This window comes from Vipera berus (assembly GCF_964194415.1).
Source record: "Vipera berus genome assembly, chromosome: 6".
NCBI classification, from domain to species: Eukaryota; Metazoa; Chordata; class Lepidosauria; order Squamata; family Viperidae; genus Vipera; species Vipera berus.
The window spans coordinates 75,315,620-75,341,929 of record NC_138208.1 but is presented as its reverse complement, the minus strand read 5'-3'; the positions used below and the strand labels follow the sequence as shown (position 1 = coordinate 75,341,929).

The following is a 26,310-nucleotide window of genomic DNA, read 5'->3' as shown; positions in this document are numbered from 1 at the left end:
TACAGTCATACGATCAACATTTGGGCACTTAGCAACCAGCTTGTAATTACAGTGTTGCAGCATCCCAGTGTCCTATGATCCCCAGTTGCTATCTTCACAGTCTGCTTTCTAATAAGCAAAGACAATGGGAGAAGCCAGATTCGCAGAACTGTGTGACTCACTTAACAACTGCAGTGATTTGCTTAACAACTGTAGCGGAAAATGTCATAAAATTGGGTACAATTCAATTAACAACTGCCTTGCTTAGGAACTGAAATTCTGGTCCCAATGGTTGTAAGTCAAGGACTACCTGTACTGGGAGGAAAATTGAAAAAGTTAGAAGAAAACAATGGAATAGAACAGGTACTGTTCTATTGTAGCTAGGGCTGATGGGAATCGAGGACCAACAACATTTAGAAGTCCACGGCTCTCTTATCCCAGAATTATATCAACCTAGGACAGGGGTCCCCAACCTTGGCAACTTTAAGACTTGTGGACTTCAACTCCCAGAATTCCTCAACCAGCATGAGGAATTCTGGGAATTGAAGTCCGCAAGTCTTAAAGTTTCCAAGGTTGGGGACCCCTGACCTAGAAGACATATTTAGGTTGGAATTCCTAATTATGGAGCAATGCATATTGCAACTGGTCTAATTGTGTCTTACCTATTGCCTCACTGGAAAAGAAGAGGAGAAATCTTGCAAGTCTTCCATTTGTTTTCAAAGGAGTGGAGGAAACGCTCCTTTAATTTATTTTTTTTTACACAAGTGAAGAATCAATACTCAGTTTGTGTTGACAAAAGAAATTGTTAAGTGTATGTACAATTTGCTAAAAAAAATGATACCAAATTTGTGAACACAGCTCAAGTATTTGCTTGAATTAAGGACGCCTGCTGTCTAGGCTACAAATTGAGAAACTCAGATTCTTCAGCTCAACCATCATTGAGATAGATGTACGAATTCACAGCTTCTGGTCAAGTCAGAAGGGCCTGACAGACAATTCTGGATTAAGTCCCAAAACAAAACCCTCTCCTAAAAACGTGGCAGAATTCCCAGAAATGTATTCGGTTATTTTGGAATTTGACTTCCCCGCTTTCTTGTCATCCTTGAATAAAAATAACAAAATCTTAGTAAGGTTTTAGTGTACTAAATAAAATCCTCTGTTTTAAATCACTTTGTGATTTAAATATCATCCCCAAAATGAATTCATGACATGGCCTTATGCAAATGTTTCTCCTTTTTTATATTATCATTTTTAAAAACATTTTTATAAATAACTCAAGGCAGCAAACATATCCAACGCTCCTTCCTCCTCCTATTCTCCTGTGAGGTGGGTTGGGCTCAGAGGGAGGGACTGGCCCAAGGTCACCCAGTGGACTTTCATGCTCCTTCAGTTTCATTCCTTCTTCTCCTATACGACAATAATAATATTAACCTATTCTACAGAATTGTTGTATATACTGTAAGGCTTGTTCTGAATCCTTTAGGAAAATAGGGCTGAGTTAATGGAGATTTTATTTCAGGTAATCTTGAAAATCATTATGTAACTGCTCAGTATGCTTATATTTTGATACAGGTACCGTATTTTCCGGCGTATAAGACGACTTTTGAACCCCTAAAAATCACCTCAAAAGTTGGGGGGTCGTCTTATACGCCGGGTCGTCTTATACGCCGGAAAAAAAACACCTTCGGATCTTTTTTCTGCTGGGCGGCAGGATCACTGGGTGAATGGAGGCAGGCGATGGCGACCCGTGGTTAAGCGGCCGACGGCGAACGGCGAACGGGCAAACTCTCGTCTGCTTCTGGGGCGGCTACTGCAGCTGCTGCCATTGCTCTCTCAAGGACTGGCCGTGCTAGCGCCTCCAATGCTGGCTGACAGGTCCCTGATGAGAGGAGCGGGACTAGCCCGCGCCCGTTGTCTCGAGCAGCCGCTGCCGGGGGTGACTTCGTCGTCCTTCCCCAGCGACAGGAAGTTTTCTTGAGTCCTTTGCCGCCGCCACGGCCACTGCCTCTTCGCAGAAACACGACTCCCGCTCAGCTGGAGCCCTGGGCTGAATGGAGGCAGGCGATGGCGACCCGTGGTCTCGTCAGCTTCTGGGGCGGCTACTGCAGCGGCTGCCGTTGCTCTCTCAAGGACTGGCCGTGCTAGCGCCTCCAATGCTTGGCTGTCAGGTCCCCGACGAGAGGACGGGCAGGTGGTCCCCAGAGGCGCCCCGCTCGACCGTAGGAAGGGAGAGCCTTTGCTCCCGCCGAGGCACCGCCTGACTCGCGCTGACCACAAGAATTGCTTGCTTGGAGTGCGGAACTGAGAGCAGCAGCGCAGCAGGCGAGAGAGCTCAGAGACAATAAGGCGAGGCGCCCCTTTGGTGGGAAAGGAGCAAAGCTGGGCCAATCACAGAGCAGGCGGAGCAGGGAAACAGGGAGGGAAACAGGGAGCAGGGAGGAAAGGGAGCTTGATTTAAAAGGCAGTGGCGTAGCGTGGGGGGTGCAGGGGGGGCCGGCCGCACCGGGCGCAACATCTGGGGGGGCGCGACCGGCGGGCTAGGGCAAGGCTGCTCGCGAGCGAGGGGTATCTGTGCCTGCGCCGACACAGCAACGCTTCTCTCTCCGGGTGGGGGAAGGCTCGGCGGCTCCCTGGGTCTATATACGCCTCTGTATGCGCACGCCGCCGTGCGCTCCCGCGAACGAGAAAGAAAGAACGGCAGCGGCGGCGTCTGCGAGCCTCGCCAGCGGCGGCGTTCCTCGGTGTGGGCATGCCTGCGTCTTTGGGTGTGAGGCTTTCGGAGAGGCTGCCTTTGGCTCCTGGTACTTGCAGCCGGTGTAAAAGAACAAGTCTGTGAAAGCGGGCGAGAATTTCAGGGGGGTGGGGGGCAAGCCGGGGAAAGGCAAGCCGCCGAGGAGGGAGAAGCAGCCGCTCGGGCGCATCAGCGCAACCGAGATGAGCCAGCAGGCAGCCGGGATCGGAGCTGCGCGCCGGACTAAGAGGCCGTTTCGTGAGGCGAGAGGGTGGCGGGAGGGGGGAAGGAGGAGGAGGAGTCCCCAGACGTGGCAGCTCTTCCCGCCGCCCGTGGAGCGAGGTCGGTGTCCTCATCAGCCGCCTTTGCCTTGGCCAGAGGGATGCAGGGTGGGCACTTTAAGAGGCAGGCAGGCGCGGCGTCCCAGGAGGGGCGTGGGCGCGGCAGTCGCTCTCCCGGTTTGGCAAGTTTCCCGGCGGGTGACCGAAGAGCAGCCTCTGCCGGCGCTTACTCCAATGCGCTGCAACTCCAATGCACGCCCAGTCCAGCTCCATGAGGGGCAGGGCGGGAAGCCGGCCGGGAAGAGGGACCGCCTCGGCCGACGGTGAGAGGGAAGCGCACGAGTTCTAAAAAAGAGGCTGCGGGCGGAGCTGCCCCGCCCTGCGCCCAATGGGAGAGGTTCAAGGCCTGGGGGGGAAGCAGGAGGGGCGCCGGCCGTGGCGGGGTGGCGGCTGCCCTCCAGCGCTGCCTGCCGCCTGGGAAACGTTGCGCCTTGGGGGCCGGCAGAAGCACGGGAGCAGCGGGAGGGCCGGCGGGGCCAGTCGGGCCTTCGCCTCCTCTGCGACGGGCAGGGCATGTAAGTATTTTCCGGCGTATAAGACAAAACCTTGAAAATCTTCTTAAAAGTAGGGGGTCGTCTTATACGCCGGGTCGTCTTATACGCCGGAAAATACGGTAGTCCTCAATGTGCGATCACAATTGAGTCCAATATTCATGTTGCTAAGTGAAATATTTGTTAAGTGAGTTTTGCCTCATTTTATGAATTCTCTTGCCACATTTGTGAAGTGAATCACTGCAGCTGTTAAATTAGTAACAGGGTTGTTAAGTGAATCTGGCTTCCCCATTAGCTTTGCTTATCAAAAGGTTGCAAAAGGGGACCACTTGACCCAGGACACTGCAACCGTCATAAATGTGAGTCAGTTAACAAGCATCCAAAGTAAATCACGTGACCATAAGTGTGAAAAATCATAAGTCACTTTTTTCAGTACCGTTGTAACTGCGAACATCACTAAGTGAACCATTGTAAATTGAGGACTACCTGTATAAGCTCGTAGTGACAAATCATTTTTAAAATTGCTAAGCACATTGATTTGTGCTTTAAATTGTAAAGCTGCCTTGAGTCTTCGGAGAAGGGCGGGATATAAATGGGATTTAAAAAAATAATTAAGATTTATAAATCAATCAGAATGAGGAATATTTCCAACATTTTGCAGGGTACTTTTAATGAAGCTAATCTCCCAAAACAAAACCTAACTAAATGATAATTGATGCCATTTGGGGCATTTAGGATTTTTCAGATGTAAATTGTCCAAACCAAATGTGATTCAAGATGATCTGAATGAGATCTAGATTCAGAATAGACCTTTTTTATCTGAAATGTTATATCTAACACACTATGAGCTGTTTCTGGTTCAGATAATTTATTCCCAGAAACCACAAAACCATCTCCTGGGAACAGCAAGGTTCAGATTCAGCATTGGGTGGAAAGTTTCAGAATTTCCAAAACAGTTTATTCCCATGGTACTAATTTTTGCACCTCTTCATTTATTTTATTTATTTATTTATTTATTTAATTAACTTTTTATACCGCCCTTCTCCCGAAGGACTCAGGGCGGTGAACAGGGCATATCTTAAAACTACAAAAGTACAAAAGTTAAAAAAGAATTAAATTATTGCCCACAATAAAAACAATAATATATATATATAAATATTAAAACCCTAAGTATATTAAAAAAACAGTATATTAAAGTATATTAAAAAACATTGTGTGATTTTTAAACTTCTCATTATTCTTCCATGAAACACTTAGCCTTTTTTTAAACAGTATTGATTGAGGCAGTTAATTAAAAATATTCTCAAATTATTTAAATTATTCATATCAGAAGCAAACTCGTATGAAATAAGTCTCACTGAAATACATAGGATTTATTTCTAAGAAAACTTGCTCTACATGAGATTAGATCTAAAGTCTTAAGTGCTCTCAAAGATCTATCACAACTATTGAGAAGATATGAAGTTGTCTTTAATGAAGCCAACATTACACTCATCTTTATAGGAGAGATTGTCAGTGATTGGGAAGATCTAAACTTTCATGAAGCTGGATTGTAATTGTAGCATGAAGTGATCTCGCATACTTACGGCCTCAGTGTGAATGGGGTGGGCAGCAAAAAATAGAGCTGTGACAAAAGCCAGGCCGCTATCCTTGAAAACAGTTTTGTTACAAGTATACATCAGCACAAGTGTCACAAGGCAATGCAGGACTACATTCAAGGCATGGAAGTAGAAGGGATTCATCCCAGCCAACAGTATGTTCAGCCTGTAAGAAAGCAGAATTGTAATAGATATTGAAAGTCAGAATTGTAATAGATACTGAATGGAAAAATGCAGTGTTAGAGGAAACAGAATATCCATCTACATCAGACATGTCAAACACAAGGCCCAGGGCCCGGATCCGGCCCGCGAAGTGGTTTCATGTGGCCCGCGAAGCCATCCTGGAAACAGTGAGGGAACGGCCCCCACTGCCTTGGCCCTGGCCCAGAGACCCTCCTTCTGCCAGAGACCCTCAGATCTGTCCCACTCCTGCCCAGGCCCCCATAGGCACCCTTGATGCGAACGATGTAGAGCTGGCCACGCCCACCCAGTAGGCCATACGCACTCTAGCCACGCCCACCCAGTAGCCCACGCCCACCCTGGCCATACCCACCCGGCCCCCTGAGGGCAACCGCAATGCTGATGCGGCCCTCAATGAAATTGAGTTTGACACCCCTGATCTACATCAAGGGTCTTCAAACCTGGCCCTTTTATGACTTGTGGACTTCAACTCCCAGAATTCCTTAGCCAGTCCACAAGTCATGAAAGGGCCAGGTTTGAAGACCCCTGATCTACATAAACTCATAACTAGTTCAAATTAATCCATGTAGAGAACCTGTATACTGCTAAAACTCTCATATCTGTTTGTTTGTAACCTTGAAGTGGGCAAAACGGTGCACCACAGGACCACAGTTTTTGAATCAATGTACCTCAAATGGGCTAACTTACAGAATGAATCCAAATCTGGGACCCACAATTCCGAAGGGATTTAAATTTGGCAAAGTTGTGGCTGGTCCAGTACAGTCAACTGCAGTTATGGGATCATCATTTCTAGTGGCCCCTGCCAGCTTCTTACAAGGGAAGTCAATGGGGAAGCTGGTAGGAAGTTGGAAGTTACTCCTGCTCCAATTGTTCTTTTCCCACTTGTGGCTATTCCATTTCTCTGTTTAGCTAAGGAAATATCTCTAAAACAATGACTCAGTGGGTTGATTACAAATATTTACAGACTGATCACCATATACCTACAAATATATGAAGTTCCCTTGATTCACATACTGCTCTGCCTATCCAAGGGCTATCTCTAGTCAACCAGTCAGTCAGATCTAGGTAGAAAACTGCTGGAGATTTCCAGAGATCTGTAAGGTCCAAACTATTTGTTCCCTACCACCGAGTCAATCACTTCTGCCAATCCTCAGCCTGAATTAGAAAGGCGGAGGAAAAATTATTTCCTTTTCAGTTTACAAGTACTTTTTTCCTTGGTTACATGGAACTAATTTTAGCTCCACCCTGGCTAACAGAGCAGCAACTATTTACAAATAAGCATGATATAAATATGACTTTCCCTGGGAAGACTCTTTTGTTTCTCTACTTCTGTGGATGAAACAGAACGAGGCCAAAGAAGCAGCACATTCAGTTCTCTCGGGAAGTGAGCCCAGCAACCCATCTTTCTGTGGTGGGATCCAGAGGACAGGAGGGCCTCCTCGGAGGAAGGAGGAGAGTATGGAATCAAGAGAAAGCATACAACTTTGCCTTAAAGATTTCATGTCTTTGTCTAAATGTCTGAAGAGCAAGGTGTTTGAGGGAGATCAACTAAGTCAAGATGGAAGACATGAGTGTTGTGACCTAGATAAAAAAGGAGTGAGGTTTGGTCACATGGCTGTAGGCCTCTTTGGGAATTTTTGACACCTCCCTGGAGATACTCCTGCTGAAGAATAAGACAAAAGGAGTTGGGATGGGATAGGGGACGTCCAGTTCTTCCCTGAATCTCTGCTGTGCTGTTGAAACACCAACCCTGTCTGCAACTCCTTTCCCCCAAATCTACCTTTAATTAATCAATTTGATGCTCTGTTGTATCTTTAATGGTTGCTAACCAGGCAGTACAACTATAACCATGTGGCTGCAAAAGGAAAAGGACTGGGAAACGAAATGCAAAAATGGCTAGACTACGATGTTGGAATAAAAATATGGTAGTGACTGCAGAAATTCACAGGAGAGTATTAGTGACTGAATTATCACAGTGATGTGTAATCTGATTAAAATATTTAGTGTGATGAAATACATAAATCCAATTGAAGGTGCTACACTGAATGTGCTAATGAACTGTTATTTAGCCGTTTCCCATGGCAGGATTTTTTTTTTTACTCTTCTTTGTTTGAAGATAGCTGCACCAAAGGGTCTGGAACAACCCTGGGAAAAAGGAAGGCAAGTTGAAAAACAAAACAAGCATTACACATCAGCACATTCCTCTGGTATCAGGAAAATGGACCAACTAGCTCTCCTGTCCATCAAAGGTTGGACAGCAAGAGAAATAAGAACTCTCTACCTCAGCCACTCCAAGAAACTGGATTCTAAAAATGAAAGCATCTAGCTCTGGAAAGTCATAACAAACGTTCAGTAGGAGAACACAAAATTTTCACCAAGATGCCTATGTTCAGATTTATTGAAGAAGAAAGGGAATTAGGTCTTTCCCAGGCTCTGAGAAGATTGAAACATAATGTTAACATTTCTGAACATGGTTTAGTGAACACATCTAAGCTCAAACCAAGCAAACTGCATTATGGCTTACTGCAGTGCATTCTGGCTTAGTGTTATTTCTTCATTAGTTCTGTAACCTGCCTTTCGTCCAGGGGTACAAGTGGTGTACAATTTTCTCCACAATCAGCCTATGATTGGTCTATATAAGATCTGACTCCCCACCAAATAGCAGGAAAGAAAGCCAGAAAAAATGTAACTCTTTTCTGTCAACAAGTGGTTGTGTCAGATCTACTCATAGGTCATCCCTACTTATGAAGTGCGTGGGCTGGTGACAGCTGGCCGAAAGTCATCCAAATGTTTTCCATAACTGAGGGTGGCCTTGAATTTCATTCTCCCTGGCTTCAGTCCAACTTCTTAACCACTACAGCACATCGGTTGATCTTTGCTCCTACTCATTTTATAGAATTGCTTCAAGGTATTTCCAGAGGCGGAGAACTCTGCAAGTATAAATAAATGAGACATGACAAGATCAAGGATGGGAATTGCAAGACAGTTCTGGCTCACAAGGATTTCTGTTTAAGCTGTTTTGGAAGGGAGCCCTTTGGAGCCCTATCAGTAAAAGAAAGAATAGATAGTTTCACCCTGAATCTTCTTTAAGCTGCTGAGATGACTGTCTTAATCATCTCACTAGGCTACAGTGTGGTCTGTCTGGTTTGGGTTTAATATGATTTTTAACAGAGACGCTGTAATTTAGATACTACAACTTAACATGTTACAGGTGAAACTCGGAAAATTAGAATATCGTGCAAAAGTTCATTTATTTCAGTAATGCAACTTAAAAGGGGAAACTAATATATGAGATAGACTCATTACATGCAAAGCAAGATAGTTCAAGCCGTGATTTGTCATAATTGTGATGATTATGGCTTACAGCTCATGAAAACCCCAAATCCACAATCTCAGAAAATTAGAATATTACATGCAATCAATAAAACGAGTGTACCTAGAACAATATTGGACCTCTGAAAAGTATAAGCATGCATATGTACTCAGGACTTGGTTTGGGCCCCTTTTGCAGCAATTACTGCCTCAATGCGGCCTGGCATGGAAGCTATCAGCCTGTGGCACTGCTGAGGTGTTATGGAAGACCAGGATACTTCAATAGCGGCCTTTAGCTCTTCTGCATTGTTTGGTCTCATATCTCTCATCTTTCTCTTGGCAATGCCCCATAGATTCTCTATGGGGTTCAGGTCAGGCGAGTTTGCTGGCCAATCAAGCACGGTAATCCCACGGTCATTGAACCAGGTTTTGGTGCTTTTGGCAGTGTAGGCAGGTGCCAAGTCCTGCTGGAAAATGAAGTCAGCATCCCCATTAAGCTCGTCTACTGAAGGAAGCATGAAGTGCTCCAAAATCTCCTGGTAGACGGCTGCGTTGACCCTGGACTTAATGAAGCACAGTGGACCAACACCAGCAGATGACATGGCTCCCCAAATCAACACAGACTGTGGAAACTTCACACTGGACTTCAAGCATCTTGCAATGTGTGCCTCTCCATTCTTCCTCCAGACTCTGGGTCCTTGGTTTCCAAATGAGATGCAAAAGTTGCTCTCATCAGAAAAGAGGACTTTGGACCACTGAGCAACAGACCAGGTCTGTTTTTCTTTAGCCCAGGTAAGACGCTTCTGACGTTGTTTGTTGTTCAGGAGTGGCTTGACAAGAGGAATACGACATTTGAAGCCCATGTCTATGTGTGGTGGCTCTTGATGCACTGACTCCAGCCTCGGTCCACTCCTTGTGAAAGTCCCCAACACTTTTGAATGGCCTTTTCCTGACAATCCTCTCCAGGCTGCAGTCATCCCTGCTGCTTGTGCACCTTTTTCTTCCACACTTTTCCCTTCCACATAACTTTCTATTAATGTGCTTTGATACAGTACTTTGGGAACATCCAACTTCTTTTGCAATTACCTTTTGAGGCTTTCCCTCCTTATGGAGGGTGTCAATGATGGTTTTCTGCACAACTGTCAGGTCATCAGTCTTCCCCATGATTGTGATTCCTACTGAACCAGACTGAGAGACCATTTAAAGGCTCAGGAACCCTTTGCAGGTGTTATGGCTTAATTAGCTGATTAGAGTGGGACACTTTGAGCCTAGAATATTGCACCTTTTCACAATATTCTAATTTACTGAGATTGTGGATTGTGGATTTGGGGTTTTCATGAGCTGTAAGCCATAATCATCACAATTATGACAAATCACAGCTTGAACTATCTTGCTTTGCATGTAATGAGTCAATCTCATATATTAGTTTCCCCTTTTAAGTTGCATTACTGAAATAAATGAACTTTTGCACGATATTCTAATTTTTCAAGTTTCACCTGTATATGAAGCCAGCCAATTATGATTTATGCAACAAACCAGGAGTGCCCAGATTTTCTGGGCTAATGGGCATACTTGAGATATTTGACTGACATGCAAAAGGCTGCCTCCCCCGCCCCTCCCCCCCCCCAAAATAATAGGGCAACAATAAAGAGTAATTCTTATTTTATTCTATTAAAATTAAAATTTAAATATATATTCAATATGATTACATTCCCATCTTAATCAGTCTCTTCTGTCACTTTAGAAATTAAAATATTAAGACTTTAAGGGGAAACATACAGCATTTGGAACTCAGTGTGAGCATCTCTGAAATAAATTATTGCTAAACAAACTGCAGCTTAGTGCAATATGGGCACACAGCTAATGTCAACTTGCATCTGACTGGAGACTAACAAAACAATTCAAACAAAACGGGGCTAATATTTACATGATCTCCCTGATTAAAGACCTTCCAGCTGTAGAGAATTTTTTTTAAAAAAATCAATAGATCCAGCTAGCTCAATTCACTAAAGAATCCAGCAGAGTACTCCAGTTCTGAATTACAGGCACTGAAATTATGTATATTTGGGAGGGCAATAACTTGGGAAAATCTTATATAATACTTTTTGAATGTACAGGTAGTCCTTGACTTACAACTGCAAATAGGACCAGAATTTCAGGAGTTAAGTCATGAAGGTTGCAAGTCAAGGCACCCCACATGACCAGACCTGATTTTATGACCATTTTTTACAGTGAATCACACAATCATAAGTGCAACCCCTTCTCCTAAATAAATGAGGGGGTTTGCCAGAAATTGGCAAAAAGACACCAGAAACCAGCAAAATACACTGTGGTCATGTGACTACAGAATACTGCAACCAATCATAAATCTGAAGATTGCCAAACATCTGAAATGCAATATTGTGACCCACAGGGAGGTTTGTGCAATATTTTACGATGGGCCATAAAGCACCCCATCCAAGGCCGTTGAAACTCTGAACACCGGTCATAAGTGGAAGATTACCTGTATAGTTGTCCCAAAAAGAATGAAAGAGTAAAAGCAATAGATGCCTTCCATTACCACAGAAAAGAATTCTATCTTTATTATTCTCGTCGGTTATCCTCAGAATGGTTGGAAAGGGCAGGAGTCTTTGCATAGGGAAATAAGTTTAAAAACAAAGAAATTGTTAATAGGACAGGTATTAAACTGCCTAGTGAGCAAATTACACATCATCTCATTTATATTCATATGCAGTTCAGAGCTTGTTACTCCAAACCATGTGCACTGTGTGTGTGATGCTATGGATGCTCTCTTGTGGTGCCTGGTAGCTGTGGTGGCATGGATGAGGGACAACAGAATTCAGCTGAACCCTGGTAAAACGGAGTGGCTGTGGATAGGGGGCCCCCTCTACATCTGGGATTTATCATCTGGTCATAGATGGAATTGCACATCCCAGACCGACCCAGTCTGTAATTCTTAGTAAAAGTCAATAGATAGATATGATATGACGAGAAACTAAGAGTAATTCTGTCAGATTCCTTTCAAGGATCAAACCAGCTTTTACGGAGAAAAATAAAGCCAAGCAATTAATACTCTTGAAGTCTGTTCAAAATCTTTTTCGAATGCAAGAATGATTCCAAGACAGAATACACACCACCTGATATTCTCTCAGTTTGTATATTGTGCTATTTGTTAATCGATATGGATATGCTAATCCATAGTCTAATGAATAAATCACAACTGGATAGATTTGCACAACATGCTAAGCCATCGAGCATGATTTATAAGCCAAAACTGGCAACCTTCTAATTCCAAACTAAATAATCTGCCTTTTAATTTAATACTTTGAAATGCCACTTAATCTCATCTAGGCCAACAAATTGTGTCCAACAAGATTCTCAAAGTACCCTTGTTTGTATAATATTTCAATATAAGGATTCATAGAATTCTAGATTGTGGAGTTGAAAGTGACTGTGAAGATCATCAACCCTCTGCAATGTGCATGAAAATCAAATACAGTAGGCCAACATCAAGAGATGGGTGTCCAACTACTTTTTAAAGAATTGAAAACCCACAAGTGCCATAGACCAGGGCTTTTCAACCTTTTCACCCACTTTTAGGATATGGCAACATCCGAGTACCACCAGTCGCCTAGCAAGGTATCAAAAACTTGATGACCAAAAAAAAAAGTGATGAAGTACAGGTAGTCCTTGACTTACAACAGTTTGCTTAGTGACTGTTTGAAGTTACAATGGCACTGAAAAAAGTGCCCCCCAAGCCACAGCCAAGCAAGACACCTGCCTGCCCACCCAGTGGCGCTCTTCCTCCTGTCTGAGGTTTTCACTGTTGTGAGCATTTCTGTTGAGGATTGGCAGTGGGGGTGGGATGGGGGGGTGTTTGGTTTTTATTCCCCCTGTCTGCAGGCTTTGGTCACTTCACATGACCCTGGGACACTGTGACCATCATAAATATGAATCAGTTGCCAAGCATCTGAATGTAAATCACAAGACCCTGGAGATGCTGCAACATTCCAGCTGATTGGCGCTTCTTCTGGGCTCAGAAACGCCAGGATCAGCACCAAGCTGCAGCTAGAGCCTGGCGCTGATCCTGGCGATTCCACTGAGCCCTGACAGCCCTGCAGCTCCAGCCATCTCTCACTCAGACTTGTGCGGTGCTGCCACCAGTTCAGCTCACTCCCCTCCCCAACTACCACTTTTCTAGGATGGTCGCGTACCACCTGCCAGGTGCCAATGTACCACAGGTGGTACCCGTACCACTGGTTGAAAAGCCCTTCCATAGACAGATTGTTCCACTGATGTACTGATCTAATTATCAGGATGTTTTTCTTACATTTAAATGAAATTTAAGTAGCTGCAATGTATACAAGCCTATTTCTGGTCCTGGTTTTTAAGGCCACCAAAAATAGTTCTTTGCCATCTTCCCTGTAATTCTCTTTATGTACTTTAACAAAACTACCATGTCCCTAAATCTTCTTCAAACTGAAATCCCAAGTTTATTCTTATAGAGCAGTGATGACGAACTTTTTAGAGACTGAGTGCCCAAACTGCAACCCAAAACCTAGCAGTTCGAAAGCACGTAAAAATGCAAGTAGAAAAATAGGGACCACTACCGTGGGAAGGTAACAGCGCTCCGTGCGCCTTTGGCGTCTAGTCATGCCGGCCACATGACCACATGGCTCTTCGGCTTTGAAACGGAGATGAGCACCAGCCCCTAGAGTCGGAAACGACTAGCACACATGTGCGGGGGAACCTTTACCTTTTTAAGAGAACATGCCATGTGAAACCCTGTGAAAAGCTTTGCTGAAATCAAATTTTATGCAGACACTCCACTTGTCCATTACAATTGTATCCTTGTCAAACAAGGAGTAGCAATTTGGCTGCTTTATTATTTCCTCTAACGTCTTTCCAGCTATTGATAAGTCCACTATTAGGTACTCAGAGGGCTCTTTTTTCCTTTCTTCATGGAGCGGGTCACTTTTGCTTCTCTCCAGTTCTGACACTTCCCTAGTTCTCCAGAACTTCTCAAAGATAATCAAAAGAGGATTAGGGTTTGTCCTAAAAGATATACCGTATATACTTGAGTATAAGCCGACTCGAGTATAAGCCGAGACCCCCAATTTCACCCCCAAAAACTGGGAAAAGTTGTTGACTCGAGTATAAGCCGATCCGCCGTTCTGCATGCCTCGGAGGCTGGATCCGCGCTCTGCAAGCCTCTGGGATCCTGGGAGGCCTAATGCAAGCACCAGCCCGCCTGCCTCAGGTCTCCCCCACCCCCAGATACTGGGCTTCAGCACAGCTGGCTGTCTTGCCAAAGAGAAACATCTGGGAAGGAAAACCCTGTCTTACCTCTTTCCCAATTCTGCCTCTGCCCTTCCTCCTACCAAGGTGTTCTGGGACTAGTTCCCTAGCCTTTTGGAGCTTTTGGTGTTCGCCCATCAGCTGTCTACGGGGAGGCAACAAAGCTGCCTCTCTAGGCTTTGAGAAAAGGCCCCTTGCACAAAAGGCAGCTTCAGGACGAGCTTCCAAAAACCCTTTCCTTCCTTAACGCCCTCCCCACCTTCCCCCAGAAAGCCATATTTCTTTTTTTTTTATTGAAAATTTTTATTGAAGTTACAATATTATCCCCTCCCCAACCCACCCCAGAACCCCTCCCCCTCCCCCATATTTCTTCAATAACAAAAACATAAAAAGCTGGTTGGGATGTACTCGCTGATTTCCCCCCCCCCTTTTTTTTAGATGCTAAAACTAAACTCTCCCTCTGCCTTCCAACCAATATCCCTTTTTAAAATCTTACCTTGGCTCCAGATGGAAGAGTAGAGGAACTAAGCTAGTAAGGAGAGAATTTTTTTCTGCAACTTTTTACTCCTGAAGTAGTAGTAGTAGTAATAGTAGTAGTAGGAATAATAATAATAAATCCCTAAAAGTTGTGCCAGAAAATGGAGGACGCTGGGTCTTTGCAAGTTTTAGCTGTCTGTCAGACTGCCTGAAAAGGGCGGCCTTCAGGCAGCCAGGCGGACAGCTAAAGCTTGCAAAGACCCAGCGTCCTCCATTTTCTGGCATAACCTTCGGAGATTACTTTAAAAAAAAAAACAAAAAAAACCTTCAGAGGAAAAACAGCTGCAGAAACATTTTGTCTCCTTGCTGGCTTGGTTCATCTACTCTTCAGCCAGGAGGGAGTCCAAGGCCTAGAGAAGGAGAGCTTTGCAGCATCCCTATGGACAGCTGATGGGCAGACAGCTGAAAGAAGCAGGCAGGCAGGGCGCGGAGGAACGGAGACCTGCAGGTCTCGGACTGCGGTGGCTTGGGAGAGGTGCGCGCGATCCCGGAAGCACCAAAGCCTCGGCCGCGCACAAGTCCTCGGTAAGTTTTTTTGTTGACTGGAGTATAAGCCGAAGTGGAATTTTTCAGCCCAAAAAGTGGGCTGAAAAATTCGGCTTATACTCAAGTATATACGGTAAGTAAAAGGTAAAGGTTCCCCCGCACATGTGTGCTAGTCGTTTCCGACTGTAGGGGCCGGTGCTCATCTCCATTTCAAAGCCGAAGAGCCAGCGTTTGGCCGAGGATGTCTCCGTGGTCATGTGGCCGGCATGACTAGACGCCAAAGGCGCACGGAACGCTGTTATCTTCCCACGGTAGTGGTCCCTATTTTTCTACTTGCATTTTTACATGCTTTCGAACTGCTAGGTTGGTAGAGGCTGGGACGAGTAACAGGCGCTCACTCTGTTACGCGGCACTCGGGATTTGACCCGCCAAACTGCTGACCTTCTGATCGACAAGCTCAGCATCCTAACCCACTGAGCCACCACGTCCCTATCTAAAAGATATAGTTGGACATAAATTGGGAATCATTATATGCAGTAGAATGATGGGAGATAATTGATACATTTTTTAAATTAAACTAATTATGAATGAATACAATTTATATTTAAAGGCTCCTCACAACTTCATGAACATATCCAACCATCACAGGTGCCGTCTTCTAGGATGCTTTTCCATTTCCCAACTAACCCACAGTTCTGGCATTGTCTGTTGGTTTCCCATCCAAGTGCTAACCAGGTCCAATCCTGCTTAGCCTCCAAATCCAGCCGGGAGCTGTTCCATGCTGTTTCTGAAAAGTCTGATAACTGAATGAAATCTGTCTCTCCTGGCACTTACTGAAAAAGGCTCTTAATTTCTGCTATGCTCAGAAATAATGTGATGGATGTGATGAATAATGTGAGAAGATAGAGAATTGCAGCTAAACGTAAGATTCTTCTAAAATGCTGTTATTTTGGACTACAGTGGTACCTTGGTACTCATCGTTAATTGGTTCTAGGAGGTGCGATGAATACCAAAAACAATGAGTACTAAACAAATGTTTCCCGTATGGAATAATGTAGTGAGTCACAAGGCAGCCAACATCAAGTTCTAGCCGTTGAGTAGCCAACAAACAATGAGTACCAAGAGCACCAAGATACCACTGAAATTAAATCTTATTTATCTGACAGATCTACCAAAATAGCTTTGTAGAACTCATAACCTCTGTCACCCTTACCAGGTAGACTACACAGGTAACATGACTGGTAAGTTAACTCTAGTTTATTATAAAGCTGCATTGACAAAACCTTGCAGATCTGAAAAGCACACACACACACACACACACACACATACACACACACACAAATCTCCTTGCAATCTGAGAAATTAGGGAGGAACTTTCTGGGCCTCTTTCCCCAACCACTATCCAGCTGCAGGCTATGTTGCCTCTTATCTGACCATTCCCCTAGACCAGGGGTAGGCAACCTCGGCTCTTTTATGACTCATGGACTTCAAGTCCCAGAATTCCTGAGCCAGCTGGCTCAGGAATTCTGGGACTTGAAGTCCATGAGTCATAAAAGAGCCGAGGTTGCCTACCCCTGCCCTAGACAGCATCTCTTCGCCTGTGTCACAAGATCTTTCCTGCACACCAATACAGTCTCTTTTTTTTCCTTTTCTTTCTTGGGAATGATGCAGAAATTAAGTGGATTTTTTTAAAATTTTCAGATGATGAAATAAAGAGGAACTACTGAAAGAAACTTGATCCAAAATTGCTAAATGGGCTGGATCCAAACATCACACAAAACCATGACTCATTTGTTTATTCAATTAGCACTACTGTCTTGGTTCAATATTATCACCATAATATTAAAGCCCCCACGTCTCCTAGTTGTGTTTTAGTGGAAGAAGGAAAGGGAACAGAGGATAAATGGTGAGCGATACTGGACAAAATAAAACAAATGAGCAAGATGGACTGGGTTGTGGAAGAGTCATGCATTTTAGGCAATCCTCACATCCTTTAAGAAGACATCTGCTCGCCATATATTTTGGAGAGAACCAACAGTATTCACTGAGACGCATGTGGGAAACCTGATTTGAAAGGTTTAGCAACCTGGCTTCATAAGAGAAACAGGAGAACTTGAAAATAAGGAGGAAATGGATGGGGTGTTTTGAGAGTAGCAAACTCTTTGGAATGTCTTCTAGAAGTTGAAAAACCTGCTAAGAATCAAAACAAACCAAAGAAGTAGCTAGGAAAGAACTCAAAAGACACAAGAAATAGGCAGCCCAGGAAACTGCACTTTAAATTCAGTTAAGATAAAAAAATAGGAAATGAGTTTCAATGAAATTAATGGTGCTTCCTTCCTAATTAAGACTGTAAACGTAAAGACTGCGTTCAGAAGAGTATTCTATTTATATAGCAACACTGATACTGTGTTCTGTGGAAGCTCTTGTCATACAGTGACATACCTTAGAAAAATCATTTCTTATTCCAGAAAACTTCCTGGGGGTAAGGTTGCCACTGTATGAATCAGTTGCCAAATAACCCACCAGAAACAGAGAACTCTTACCTCACCGTATTTGTGACCTAAGACTTCTGTGGTATCTTTCTTGCTTTTTATTGCACAAAGTGAACCTTGGTACAAATGCCCAGTCTTGTTCTAGTGGCCCAGATGTTATCCTGATGGTGCTGAAACTACAGAAGGAAACCTCAACGTGCATGTCATGTAGTTTGGGGTTGTTGTTTTTTTTTAAAAAAAAAACAGCATGCATTTTTGGCAGGATTAAAAAATCTGATGAGATGCCAAAAATATAAATCCATTTCTCCTTTAAAGAAAGAGAAATAGTAATTAGTACACAGTATGGGGGGGGGAATAGTCTTCCTTCTCCTGCCAACAAACAAAATAAAAGTCAATTCCCTGGGCACAAGAAAAAGATAAATCAGAGAAATGAAAAATTCCAGTTAAATCTCTCCCTCTCTCTCTCTCTGTCTCTCCCTCCCTCCCTCTCCCTCCCTCTCTCTGTCTCTTTCTCTCTCACACACACATGCACACGCACACACACACACACACACACACAGAGTCCTCGACAATTGAGCCCAACATTTTTGTTGCTAAGCAAGACAATTGTTAAGTGAATTCTGCCCCTTTTTACGACCCCTCTCTTTCCACAATTGTTGTGAATCACTGCAGTTAACAAGCACAGTTGTAAAGTGAATCTGGCTTCCCCATTGACTTTGCTTATCAGAAGACCACAAAAGGAGATCACATGACCCTGGGACACTGTAGCCATCATAAATACATACCAGTTGCCCAGCATCCAAATTTTGATCATGTGACCATGGGAATGCTACAACATTCCTTTGCTACAACAAAGGGTGAAAAATGGTCATTAAGTCACTTTTTTCAGAGCTGTTTTAACTTTGAACAGTCACTAAACAAATGGTTGTAAATCGAGGACTGCCTATATCTGTCTCCCCTTTATTCTTCTATGGATCCTTGACACTGTTGCCAACTACTGGTAAGGTTCTAATACTGTTAACAAATGAATTCAAGAGGCATGATCAGTTAACTGCAAGAACACCAATATAGCCTCTCCAGTAAGTCTGAAGACTGCATCACCAACTGTGGATTGATGACAGGCACCATCATATCCCAGGAGCCAAGGATGAGGCCCCTCAGTGGCCCTCTGAGAAGTATTGCCTCATTATTAGAGCCACCATTTTAATTTTCTCATGTCTACTGCTGTCCTGGAGAACTGTGGGAAATTTAAGATATGGTTCGTTTAAACAGCCAGCCTCCTCAGAAAACTTCCTCTTCAATTGAGTTTTAAAGAAACAAAGATATTAGCCTGAACATTTAATTTTTAGATTTTCAGCTGAAAACAAAACAAAACAAAACCCCTGAAGGCAGTAATTACTTGGGTTTAGGAATAAATAAAAATGGGCACTGTAGTGAAGAATTTAAAAAAATTAATCCTAGGAATAAAGCTAGTGACAAGTTTAAACAGGATTATGAAAGGCAAGGGTATTTCAGTGACAACTAAGATGGGTTGAAGCAATAGTTTTTCCAGTGGTAATGTTTGATGGTGATTCCCAAAACAGTAGGAGGAACAAGATAAATGTCTTCAAATATATAATTAATGCATACACAATTATTTAAGTAAAAATTCAGGTGAAGCAGTGGGTGGAATGCAGTATTGCAGGTTGACTCTGCCCACAGCCAGGAGTTTGATCCTGACCTGCTCAAGGTTGACTCAGCCTTCCATCCTTCCAAAGTCACTAAAACGAGGACCCAGATTGTGCAGAGCAATATGCTGACTCTGTAAACTGCCCAGAGAGTGCTGTAAAGACTATGGGGCATATATAAGTCTAAGTGCTATTGCTATGCTAGTGCTAAAAACCAGAAGCCTCCGCAGGTAGTCACAATGATAACATCACAATACACTTTTTTTTACTTGCTTTGTGATGTCACACCCAGATACGTAAGGGGTGAAATTTGGGTCATGACATCATGAATCACATTTTGATCCATGAATGCCTGTGACTAAAGTTCTACATCTGATTTTACTCTTATTGTGCATTTATCAACAGCGTGACAAAAGCAGCAATTTGTCGTTGGATACGCTTGTCCAAAAGACAAAATGAGAGCAATTTACCAGATGAGATGTATTAAACAGAGAATCTGAATCCTAACCATCAAAGACAAATTTACAGACTTGCTTGGATACCAATGGGACAAAAGTAAATCCATAGATTAGCGTTCAACATCAGTACAAGTTGTCCGTGCATTAAACCAGCTGCCTCCAATCTGATCCCCTTTACATTTATTGGATGCCAATTTCCCATTATCCTTAGCCATTATGTTGACTGAGGGTTATAAGATTATACACATCTTGAGAAGAACAGATGGAGGAAACCTACTTAAGGAATGAACGGCGCAGATCAAAGAAGATGATGACAGATATTTGATTTTGTGAAACCCAATCAATAGCAAAATTATATGATTACAATTTTCCCAGCTTATATCAACAAATGAGCTAGGTTAAGTCTATGCCAGCCAGAAACATCCACTAAACTCACATCAAATTCTCCAGGTTCTAGAACTCGAGAACTGTGTCTAGTAATTCAAGAAGAAAGGTAACAAGCTGGTTTAGGTATCAGCTGCTAAACCTGTTCATCTGCTCCACTATTGATCCATGGAATATATAGCAGATGGTCTAAGTCAGGGGTAGGCAACCTTGGCTCTTTTATGACTCATAGACTTCAACTCCCAGAATTCCTGAGCCAGGCTGGCTCAGGAATTCTGGGAGTTGAAGTCCACGAGTCATAAAAGAGCCAAGGTTGCCTACCCCTGGTCTAAGCCTAACAGACAAGAACAGTCACCCACACAATTTTTTGAAAATATGATTCTATATCCAAAGTATCTCTCTTCGTCTAATAAGTGAACCCACCTATACTTGAGAGAAGATACTGGTGGAAAAAAGACTAGGTGAGCACAAGAATGCATAGGCTGAAATTGAAGTAGATGTTGATTGAAGGATTCATATCCCCCTCAGCCACAATCCAGTGAATGCAACCTTTACCTGCACTTTTACAAAATGTTTTACTAGCCCTGTCTATCGCTCCCCAAAGTACGGCAAGCTCTCTGTCTGGCATAAGAAAGCAAACTGCCACTCTGCGGATGATTTTGCAAGAAGCTGTCACTGACTATGTCCAAGACACGCTCACAATAGCAGTAGCTGTAAGTCCAGGAAAATCCTGAGAATATGTACCAGGTCCATCCGGGGCAGTGCAATTCCATCCAGAACCAAAGATGCTAAATCCCCAGATGCAGAACATCTCTCATGTGCTGTGTGTAAAAGCCTTTCCTTCTATCCTGGATCTCCCCTGCAGTGAATGATCTCAAGCTCTGTAAAAACAATAACTTCTCTCATTATTTAAGGCATGCATTCACTTACACACCACTATCTCCCCTTCCCTTCCTCTTTGCCAGACTAAAGAGCTCTGAATGCTGCATTCTTTTCCTTATAAGATAGTCCCCTAATCATTTTTGTTGTGCTCTGTATTTTTTTAGCTCCGTAATATCCTTTCTTTTAATCTATTTTCAATTGCTTTCTTGATTCCAAGCCTGGAATTTGACCCTTTTACCGCAGCTACACTCTGGATTGATATTTTCATTGAACTGCCCATGGTAATTGCAAGATTCCTTCCTAGCTGTTCATTCCCAGCTCAGATTCTATTAGAATACTGTATAGGTGTAATGTGCATTTTTGTGCCAACACATTTCACCTTGCATTAGGTTCCTCCGAACTACATTTGAAGACCACTCACCTGCTTTCAAGAGATACCAAAAAGATACTCTGTGTTATTCTTTCCAACCCAATAAAATAATGGAAAATTTATTTAAAGGAAGTGGAGCTGGATCAGGCCAGAGAGTGCAGAAAAAAATAATAATCCTAAACAATTCCCATGGACAAGATATTTGGGTAAAAGTTCAAATATACACAACTGGTCCCTTCTATTCTCTTCCTCCCCAGTTCTATGATCCACACTGGAATGCATGCAAGGCGCACACACAGGAAGTTTTTGTTTACTGACTGCCTTGATTAGCAACCTTTTCCAACAGTGATAAAAAAATAACTTTACAATCAATCTTTACATTTATGATCTCCGCATGTCGGTAAAGCAAAGGCAAATTGAAGAAAGAATATAAGGATGCTTGTAGCTTCACTTAGCAACTGCTTCACTTAATGACCAAGTTGCCAGTCCCAACTGTGGTTGCTAAATGAAGGCTTCTGTACATGTACATCCAAACATATGGCCGTTGCTGATAAAGGGATTAAAAATAATACCAGAAGCTATCCTCTGTATTCCTTTTTTTATTTTAACCTTCCTTAACCATTTGGCACTATCAGCCAACATATTTGTTGTATTTATAATTAGACCATGTAAAGTTGGGAAATGCCCAGCCAGGCAGGGAGAAGTCAAGCAGGGAATTAGCTTTGAATTGCTGCACAGCCGCAAGAGATCCAGAATTAACCTACCCACAAACAAGTTCCATGGAACCTTTACCTGTCTGTTCCTAAGGGAAGGCAAACAGTCTGGGGAGATTCCTGTATTTTTTTTTATTTTAATCCCATTTATATCCCGCCCTTCTCCGAAGACTCAGGGCGTCTTACAATTTAAGCACAAACCAATGTGCTTAGCAATAGCCTTCATTCTATGTATATGCCTGCTTATTAGGGCTTTCGCCGCCCCCCCGAAGCGGCATTATTACAAAGTCAGCTTATTGCCCCCAACAATCTGGGTCCTTATAAGCAGAATGCAATGAAGTAGTTAGCTTGAACTCTACATATGGGGATTTGGTAACTTGCACCTGACAGGTGAAAAATAATGGGAAAACCTTTTCTCTGTCTGATACTCTACATATCTGTTGTCAATCAGAGAATGTAAAAGTGGTCAAGCTAGCCTAATAACAATAATCAGAAGCAAAACAGTTTTCTTCATCCAAAACTCTACTCAGTGAGAAACTTTCAGCTTAAATCAAAACAATCTGAGTGCATTAAATAGGAAGGCAACAGGGGGAAAAGAACTAAAATAATGCCAGCTTTAGAGAAAGACTAAAAAGATATTAATTTATTTAATACTCATAGCCTTGCATTTATATTTATAAATATTCTATTTTGCTGAACACACTGATGCACATACAACTAACTACCTGGCTCCTTAGAGAATAGAGGCAAATGTGGGCAACTGTTAAAAATGAAGACCGGTCAGGATAATATGGTCAGAAGCTATGACTCCAGAAGGTACAAATGGAAAACAGATCAGTCATTCTGAGGCAAAAACAGAAAGCCATGGAAATTAAGAGAAAGGAAGGGCTCCTTTGGCATGAAGGGGAAATGGATAAGAATCTTTATACAAAGAAAAAGTAAACAATGACATTAATCTTTTAGAAAAGTCTCCCCAAAGGAAAATATTCGAGGCCGCACAATAGTTCTGAAAAGGTCACCACATTTCTTAAAAGAACGCTTCTTTATCCAACTCTGGGACAGAAACAAAGAATAAAGAGGGAGCAAAAAAAAAAAAGCTATCAGTTATTATCCAGTTTCAAAGTCTGGATGAAGCAGAGGCTGCCTTTGCAGGACAACATGTTCACCTTATCCCCAACACAGCCACGGTATATCCACCGAATACAATTTTCTGGGTTTGCACAATACACTGCATCACATATAGACCTTTGCACGTGGACTAAAATGTGGTTGAATAATTTGTGGCTTAGAGTATTGTGCAAACAAAAGCGTGGATTAAACGTGTACACTGGAACCACACAACACACTAGGCTGCATGCGGTTGAGCTTATTCTGTAGCAAAGGAGGGGGGTAACCTTCCAAGAGATTTCACTGAGCAACGGTCCTACTCCTAACACAAGCACTGAGTTGGAGGTCAGAGACAACAGAGCTGGGGCAGCACCTTAAACCTACAGGAAGGTCAACTAAGAGGCATGAGGGAGAGGCAGGGAAGTAAGAGCTTGCCCTTGGCCCAACTCATTTTATGGGTGCCAGTAGCATCTATAATATATTCTATGCCACTCGGGGTGTTTTCCTGATTTATATTCAAGGCAAGACAGAATTTTCTCTGAATAAGTCAATAGCCATCCTTTTCTGGGTGCTGGTTAGACTGCAACCCTCATGATCCCAGCTCCTGGGTACAAAGCTGACACCATGCCCTTCCTTTCATTCTCTGTGGTCAACATTTGGTCAACATTTTCTACTCTTCGAGTAATTCCAGGCAGAGACAGCCTTCTTACATTACTCCATCCCACCTATTCTACACATTTGTATAAAATGTATACAATGCTTTCTAGACTTATATAGAACATATTATTCTATACATCCCACTCCCCGTCTCATCTGAGTATCCATAGCTACCAACCCCAATTTTATGTAAAAAATTCTCAATGGCACCTAAATGTAACACCTCTACTCCGTGAGCTGCATTGGCTTCCAGTTGCCCTCCGGGTGAGATTCAAGGTGCTGGTGATGACCTATAAAGCCCTGAATGGCTTGGGTCCGGGATATTTGAGGGAACACCTGCTGCCAGCATCAAGTTCCCTTCGTCCAGTGCGCTCGCACAGGGAGGGTATTCTCAGGGTGCCACCGGTAAAAGATTGCCGGCGGATAACACGCAGGGGGAGGGCCTTCTCTATGGGTGCGCCTACCATCTGGAACCAGCTGCCCGTAGAGCTCAGGACTGCCCCTGACCTGCGTTCATTCCGCCGGGACCTGAAGACTTGGCTCTTTGAGCTCTCTGACCCAGGCTGAGAATTTTAACTGGGGTTTTATTTTCAGGGATAATTTAATCTTTTTAATTGTCTTTTAACTTTTGTATTTTGTATTGGTGTGATTTTAAAATGCCCTGTAAACCGCCCTGAGTCCTTCGGGAAAGGGCGGTATATAAATGTAATAAATTAAATTAAATTAAATTAAACATGTGCAACCAGCTTTGATGCCAGCTGATCTCTGGTGCAAAATCAATAAGCCTTTCAGTTGCTCCATTCCAGGGATAGGTTTCGTGCAGGAAAAGAAGAGAGGAGATTTGCAGAGCAGGCTGAGGAAAATAATGCCCTCTAACCATGTGCAGAGTGCAATGAACACCTCTCTTGAGAAAACCAAGGATGGAGAGGTTTGCGCTGATTTGCTGGGTCAGTGTTCAAGAGAACTTCTGCTTTCTCAGCAAACATTCCAGAAATCACTGCTAGAAATGAACCAAAGATGCTTTTTCACGAGGCAATTGGACTTTCTTGTTTTTCTTGGACCACGTTTTGCTCCTCATCCAAGAAGCTTCTTCAGATCTAACTGGATGGTGAGGAATGAGTTTCCCCACCATCCAGTCAGAGCTGAAGAAGCTTCTTGGATGAGAAGCGAAACGTCTTCAAAGAATTTTTTTTTAAAAAGTCCAGTTGCCTCAAGTGAAAAAAGGACTTTTGGGACAACTATGACCTGGATGACTCAGAATCTCCATAGCAGACTGCTAGGAATGAAGTTGGCAAGACAGTAACCAGCGATTCCCAGAATCCAAACCGTTGGTTTTTTTTTATGCCGACACATGCCAGCTACCTCCAAAACCAAAAGACTTTAAAGTTGGAGACCGGGTCTGTTTATCCCACCAAGTAGTTTACACTCTAGACAACTGGAACCAAAATACGTTGCCCCTTTCCTTTTCCTGTGAAAAGAGCGATCAACCGCAGGAGGGGAAAAAGGGCTGACATTTAGTCCCGGAGCAGATACTCGGATCAGCGTTGACTACCTTCAACCGCAAGAGCCCGAGGGGTTATCTAAGACAGCGTTTCCCAACCTTAGGAACTTGAAGATGCGTGGACTTTAACTCCCAGAATTCCCCAGCCAGCTATGCTGGCTGGGGAATTCTGGGAGTTGAAGTCCACGCATCTTCAAGTTCCTAAGGTTGGGAAACACTGATCTAAGACTCGGCTCCGGTCCGCGATTCAGGGACGAAGGCGAGCGAGCCGCCCTGGCCAGTCCTGCGCGAGAGAGTGCCGGGTCTGCCGCGGTGGCGAGGCTCGGCGGTGGCTTACCTGAAGGTGAGGACGCAGAGCGGGCGGTAAGACTTGTGGCTGGTGTTCTCGGCCATGCCTTTGCCCCAGAAGTCGTCGGAGAAGGCGGCCAGCGGGGAGGCTCCCGGTCGCACGTCCGGGTTGTTGACAATCGCCCAGACGTCGTCGTGCACGAACTCGCCCTGCAGCGAGTTCCAGTAGCAGAGAGCGGCCAAAAGCGCGGCGCTCGCCGCAGCCCCGCAGCGCCCGAGCCGGCCAGCCCAAGCTAACCACCGCGGCTGTGGCGGCTGCGGCGGCGCTGGCGGTTCTCGGCTGCTGCGGCTCCCGCTCGCCGACCCCATCCCGCTACGGCGGCCGGCTAACCGCCTTGCTCCGCGGAGCGTTCCCCGAGCTCATCTTCGCCCCGCGCCTGCATAGCCGGAGAAATACACGCCAGCCGCTCCCGCCGCCCTCGCTCGCTCGCTCGCTCGCGCTCTGCCGCCGCTCCGCCTGGCCGGCCGCAAATAAACAGCGGCCGCCCCCAACCCGCCTCCGTCCCTCTCCCCTCCCTCCTACCCCAGCGCGCATGCTCCGCGCGGCACGCGAGTCGGTCCTCCCTTGCTTGGAAGGGGGACCTGGGACGGGAGGGGCGGTGTGGCCGGCGCTCTCCCTCAAAGTTCAGACTCGCTGCTTTTTCCCCTTTGACCATAGCATGTTAATAATAATAATAATTAATAATAATTAATAATAATAATAATAATAATAATAATAAGTTGGAAGGGACCTTGGAGGTCATCTAGTCCAGACATG

At 44.1% G+C, this 26,310-nt stretch overlaps 1 protein-coding gene across 1 annotated transcript in view; it reads right to left on the bottom strand.

Annotated features, from left to right (window-relative positions):
• Positions 1 to 25,974, bottom strand: part of TMTC1 (transmembrane O-mannosyltransferase targeting cadherins 1) — a 153,013-nt gene extending 127,039 nt beyond the window's left edge. The window contains exons 1-2 of the mRNA XM_081330245.1: positions 25,543 to 25,974; positions 5,129 to 5,306 (exon numbers count right to left, since the gene is read on the bottom strand). Coding sequence (XP_081186371.1) covers positions 5,129 to 5,306; positions 25,543 to 25,862 — 498 coding nt within the window. The 5' untranslated portion in view covers positions 25,863 to 25,974. The remainder of the gene's footprint in view (positions 1 to 5,128; positions 5,307 to 25,542) is intronic.
• Between the last annotated feature and the right edge of the window lie 336 nt (positions 25,975 to 26,310).